The sequence below is a fragment of the Notothenia coriiceps genome, unplaced genomic scaffold (assembly GCF_000735185.1).
Source record: "Notothenia coriiceps isolate Sejong01 unplaced genomic scaffold, NC01 NC01_scaffold00005579, whole genome shotgun sequence".
Classification (NCBI taxonomy): domain Eukaryota; kingdom Metazoa; phylum Chordata; class Actinopteri; order Perciformes; family Nototheniidae; genus Notothenia; species Notothenia coriiceps.
In genome coordinates, this window is record NW_011338280.1 from 205,585 (window position 1) to 211,839 (window position 6,255).

Here is a 6,255-nt window from a genome sequence, read left to right on the forward strand (position 1 = left end):
TGTTGTGGGAATGGAAAGATAAATGAAAGAAGGCGGATATATCCATTTAACATACAGTTTGTATGTTTATTATAACATTTTTCTGTGTGTCAAAATGAAAGACAGCCCACACACCTATCAATCATCAAACCGTCTTATTTCATTACGTGTTGATTCGTGGGGGGGCTAGTGGAGTACTTCGTGACCACAAAGTGTGAACGTTGTGATCAGCTGTTTTAGCGCAGTTCTCCAGTGAAGGGGGGGGAGTCTCCCTACGCAGCCGGTTGGCGTAGTTTTGGCACAATTCCGTTGTACAGACCGACGTTAACAGCAGCCCTGTCTGTGCACACGGAGACCGACTGTCGTCCGGTGATCTAACCGCCTTCTGGAAAAGCTTCACAAGTACGTCGGTACGCAAATGCGCTTTGTGACACAAGTGACGGTACGCATTTCAGATTACGCACATAACCTGCGTACCAGTTATGTGCACCACTGTACTACAGCAAAAGTATTCTCCGTCGGGACTTCCTGCAACAACACCACGCCGTTATCTTGATTCTGATTGGCCAGAAGACATTATCAAAGATGTTCTATTGAGAAGAAGATCACTAAGTGACAAAAGTTTTCAAAACCGTTTCTGGTCTTCGGTATTTCCAGACAAGTGGCTACTGAAATCAATCTTACTAACTGCTGTCTGTGCAATTCTCGGCGCGAGTTGGCGGACTTTAACATCATTTTTCATGGTGGGGCTAAGCCATTTCTTGGTATGGCTGTAGCCTACCCCAGCCATACCCTGGCGCTGCACATGCGTTAAATGCGTTAAATATTTTAACGAATTAATACAAACAATTAATTACAGCCATTAACGCGATAATTTTGACAGCATTAATTTGAGTATAACTCAACAATGGAATTATGATCAGTAGAAATGGCCATGACATGGGACCTTTAAGATGTATTTAAATAATACTCACTCAAAAACAGAGCCATTGAAAAAAATGCATTTATTTAGGTGAATATTTGTTTACTGATTAACTGTTTTGATTTGTAATCCTATGAAATAATCTTTATTTGGGACCAAAGATTGTAAACATGTATGAGTGTAAGTTGTTTGACCAATAGGTAAAATATGAAGAAGGTTAAACTACCTTATTAAAAAAGGGGAAATTAAGAGAGCGAAAAACAATAGTATGTAGAAGAGCAATATTTCTTTTATTTCTCTAACCAAAATGCTGTTTGAAAATCTAAGGATAGGAGGCCAGAAACGGGAGTTTGAAATGCAGCTGCAGAAAACGACTTCTCTTCAGGGAAAAAAGTTCACAAAGCGAGGTTGGAAATGAGATAGCTGAATTTCCCCAAAGAGAGATAGATAGACCCGATCATATCTCACCTCCATCTGCTGGGTCAAGATACAGACGGGTGAAATGAGTCCAATATCGAGGAATATGAAATATTCAGCAACCAAATACCTTCTATCTATTTCACCAATCCAGGCCTCTGAAGAGATGTGTCGTGTCTACATGAAGTGCAACACAATACATGTACAGCTCTGGAATTTCAAATAAAAAACAATATTGTCAAGCCATCAAAGAAAGGTGAGCAGTTTGATTTTTGTTGAACAAGGTATGGCTTGAAATGAGCCAGAAGCGATGTAAAGTACTGATAACGAGGAGCGTTATTTCACCTAATATTGATGTCTGATCTCTTCCTATGTTAAACTTTGGTTATTTTTTATTTAACTTGTTTACTTTGCATTATTCAAGGTCTAAAAACACTGCATCTTTGTTGTTATTTAGAGCAGTTGTCATTTTCTACGAATAAGATGATCAAAATGACAATATTTAATGTTTATTTGAAATGGGAGAGAATTGCTGTGAGTAGTTTATAGAATAAAACCAAAAATGTAAATTTTATTGAAACCCTACTTATAAATAATACGAAATACAATAAAACTGTACAAAAAAAGATCATTTTGCAATGCTTTCTTTTTTTTGTGTCCTGTGTATGTGAAGAATGAGGCAAAAGAAGAGAAATGCACAGAGAAGATGCTGACAGACACGTTATAGAGAGACAGCTTTTAAAGACAGTTTGTCATTACAGACTGAAGCTGCTCCTCTCTGTCTTCCTTTCACTGAAATTGTGTTTGCAGATGGCTGGAAGAATCTTGTCTTACAGGAAGACAAAGACAGATCGACTGAGCGTTAACTAAGACCAGGAAACACTGATGAAATCATCAATATCCGAAACAATGAAAGTGTCAAATAAAAAAAGAGAAATGATGAACAGAAAGCCTGTGAGTTTATCACAAGATCTGAGACAAAGTGCTGTGTAAGTGTTGGTGGCAGCCCTCAGATGGATCAGCTGAATCACATTCCCAACATGCCAACCCCAGAGCTCTCTGGTTCACCCAGTGACAACAGAGTTCAGCAGCTTGAAGCATATTTCACGGTTGAAAGTGACGCAGGAGCAAACACCACTCAGAGCCCGGGAATTCCTCAAAGGCAGGAGCAGGAAACAGGACAGTTCATCTCTCTGACACGAGGGTCCAAGAGAGGCAGCCGTCAGACACTTTATCCTTTGTGTGACTGAGGCTTTTGATGTGTACAGATGTGAGAACAGAAGTGATATTCTTCTTAACATCCTGTGAGGCTGGTTTAAAGGTCCCCTACAGTATTATTCTGTTTTTCATCAATATATTATAGGTCTCAGATATATACAAAACATGTCTCTGAAGTGTTTGGCTCCAAACACCAAACAGATCATTGCAGCATTACCCATAATCCCCTCTGTTTCAGCCCTGTTTCCAAAGTGCTGATTCTCTGTCTGTTACTTTAGATGAAAATAAGGAGCCCCTCCCCACGCCCCTCTGAAAGAGATTTGGTTACAAAGAACTCAATGGTGCTCTAGAGGAGATTCAGGTGATAAGGTGTGTGGGGGGNAGAAACATTTTATTAACGCAAAAACAGTTTCACAAGCTCCATGTTGCTTGTGTTTTGATTCTCATACAGCATCGTTCATGAATGTGATTTATTAAATGTTCAGCTTCATCTCTTAAACATCAGATGTTAGGATGCCCTTGACAGCAGCAATCAGGTCCAACTGAAGTCCCTGTACGTTCATTTTTATACTGCACTGGTGTCATGAATAGAAATGACTGTAAAGGGAATCAAATATCTGTCGTTTATTTTCAAAAGTGGATGTCAGAGATGTCAAGCAGCATAAAAGGGATTAATTGTAGTTGACCGGTAATGTTTTATACCTCTGACATGGTCCTTTAAAGGCCGATTGCTTTTGGTTAACTGCACAACATGACTTTTTAATGACGGGTATGCGCGAGGGGTTAAACGAGGTTTAAGTGTCAATCTGCAACTGAAAGCAGACTGTAAAATGTTGAATTATTAACGATTAGTGTGGAAATAAATGTAGTATGAAAGGAAACACTCACAAATACTCTTCGAAAACATGAAGCTGCCGAAGCGTGACTAAGAATTCTCGAACACACACACATACACAACCTTAACTCTCAGTCTCTCATCTAAACACAAACACTCACACACTAAACGCACCTCAGAAGCATGTGAGCGTTTCTTAATGTGTTCTGGATTACACGCTTGTGTGACTCTATGGGCTCAGTGAACACACTGCACGCTTGACGTACTGCTGTGTGTGTGTGTGTGTGTGTGTGTGTGTGTGTGTGTGTGTGTGTGTGTGTGTGTGTGTGTGTGTGTGTGTGTGTGTCAGTGGACGCTAACTGGCCACAGGCATGGAGACTAGGTAAATGTGCCAGTGAGAGAGAGTGAAGTGTGTGCAGGTGAAAATATAATTACTTAAAATATATGTATTTTAATGTTTAATTATGTATGATTAGTGGACTCAGGGTACTAATGCCCCTTCAGTTTAAGTTAAACACATTCACAATGGCAAAACGCCAGAATAAAAACTAATCTGGAGCTTCTGATAATCCTATAACGGCTAGGTAAAGTAATGAAATATAATCTCTCTTTTATATTAAAGAAAGCGAATTAATGATGATCACTTCTGGTTATGCCTTATACTTTAAGGCTTTGTCCGATGCTTCTATGTTTCATCAAAACAGCAGTTTCAAACAAAAACTAAATGAGACTACTAAACGTTTTCATGTTGAACATTAGCCGCCTTTAGCTTAGCGGTGGTTGTGCAGCCATCCGTGATGTAGTTTGTTTATAGCCTATCGTTAGCTTTTCACTTCTGGCGATTGCATTAACGCTTTAAAATCATAACGATGTGTTAATATGTAGAGAATTTGGGAAAATCCAATAGAAATATCCCTTTGCCATGATAACTACTCGGCCTACAAAAGATGTCCTCGCTGCACCACTCCATACATCATCATACACTCACTCAGTTACATTACAATTATATCATTAATGTTAATCTAAAAACAATAATCATGATTGCAGCGAGGCTTTACAAGGCTTTATCATATACAATGCTATAAAATATAAAACCAACATCAAGCTCCCAGACATACTCTTACTGTACGTCCCATAATAAACTCCAGAGATGGTTTGACCCTTTTTAATAGACCCCTCTCCTCTGACTATGTTAGACGTAGAGTGGGGGATCTAACCGTAAGCCTGTGTCACTACAGAATATAAGATCCTCGCTGTGGCATTCACCGTTGGGACTTTACATGACATTACACTTACTCTGCTGAAGTGAGGATGTACCATCTCTATGGCACATCAAGTACCCTGGGGCCATTCCCCTGATCATATCGTACATCTGCTGGAAGTTCAACTGAGTTATTCTCTGATGACGTTAAGCCTACCTTAAAGGGGACCTATCATGCAAAATGCACTTTTGTACGTCTTTTATATACGACTATGTGTCCCCGGTGTTCCAGGGAACTCACCAAGTGTCAGAAAACACAACCCTCTCTCTTTTCCTCCATACCCAAATCTCTAAAAACGGGGCTTTAACGGATCTGATACAGATTTGAAAATAGTCTGACGTCAGTGAGGAGGAACTCCGCCAATATGGCCAACTCTCCACCAATCAGGGGAATGAGAGGTTGCCGTGGCATGGTAACAGCATGGTAACATGATGCTAGTAACTCGGTCCCCTCCTTTGCAGGGGGGCGTGGTCAGCTGCAGCGCATGCAAAGACAGGGTGGAGGAGAACAAAATAGAGCAAAATGAGGCATGGCTAAAATACATGATCTGTTTGGTATTTTGAAAAAGAAAACCTATAAATATACCTTATATAGGTATGGCCCGGCCCCTACAATATATTATTCAAATATAGCATGATAGGTCTCCTTTAAACTCCAGGGTTCCCAGGATGTACCTTACAGTACCATGTTATTTTGCACGACATGCCTTCTGCTTTTCAGCTTTTGCACAAAGCAGGGCGAGCGTGCATTTTTAAAGTGACACTGGATTGAAGCTTCGATATCATGTGTTATGCTGTCAGTTGCCTACTTTTATTATTATATTTTAAAATCATAGTTCATCTATGATAAAGATACGATTACAACCCCAGGTAAAATCGAATCATTTTATTTAATAGTGAGGTATTACACTTATGGCTTTTATTAGATTTCCTCCCAATTTACAGAAGCATTTTATTGCAGCAGTTAACAGATTATCACTTTGCTCAAGGGCACAGAGACAGTTGTTATTAGGTTTTGGTATGGAGGGAAATTGAGGTCAGCAGCAACCCTTCAGCTGGCCGAGGTGCAGAGTGTCAGGCTCAAGGACACTTGTAAAGGCCAGATGGTTATTAAATGGCCACCTAACTTCTTATTAAGCCCCCTTGCTGCCCTTTCTGCTCCTGGACGGACAGTGCAGGGTTCAGACTTACTTCATGCATCGGGAGTAGAGCTGGCATCGAGCCAGCGGCACTCTGACCAAACAGGAGGGGAAGGCGAGCAGCAGAGTGTGGCTCGGCCGGTCCAGAGTGAGAGAGAGAAGCTGCCTGTTCTGCACAGAGTCCTCAGCACACCTGCAAGACAAGGCAAGGGACGTTTATTATACATGGCACATTTCAACACCAATTCAGATGGCTTTCCACAAAACATTTAAAGCATTAAAGCTCCCCTATTATACTGTTTTTCATCAATATATTATAGGTCTCAGATATATACAAAACATGTCTCTGAAGTGTTTGGCTCCAAACTTCTCTGTCTGTTACTTTAGATGAAAATAAGGAGCCCCTCCCCACGCCCCTCTGAGAGATATTTGGTTAAAAAGAACACAATGGTGCTCTAGGAGGAGATTCAGGTGATAAGGGGGG

The 6,255-nt window shown here is 40.4% G+C and overlaps 1 protein-coding gene across 1 annotated transcript in view; it reads right to left on the reverse strand.

Moving 5' to 3' along the window:
- sema6bb (sema domain, transmembrane domain (TM), and cytoplasmic domain, (semaphorin) 6Bb) overlaps positions 1–6,255 on the reverse strand; it is a 49,582-nt gene that overhangs the window by 356 nt on the left and 42,971 nt on the right. Inside the window, exon 12 of the mRNA XM_010768367.1 lies at positions 5,824–5,964. Within this exon, the coding sequence (XP_010766669.1) occupies positions 5,824–5,964 (141 nt within the window). The remainder of the gene's footprint in view (positions 1–5,823; positions 5,965–6,255) is intronic.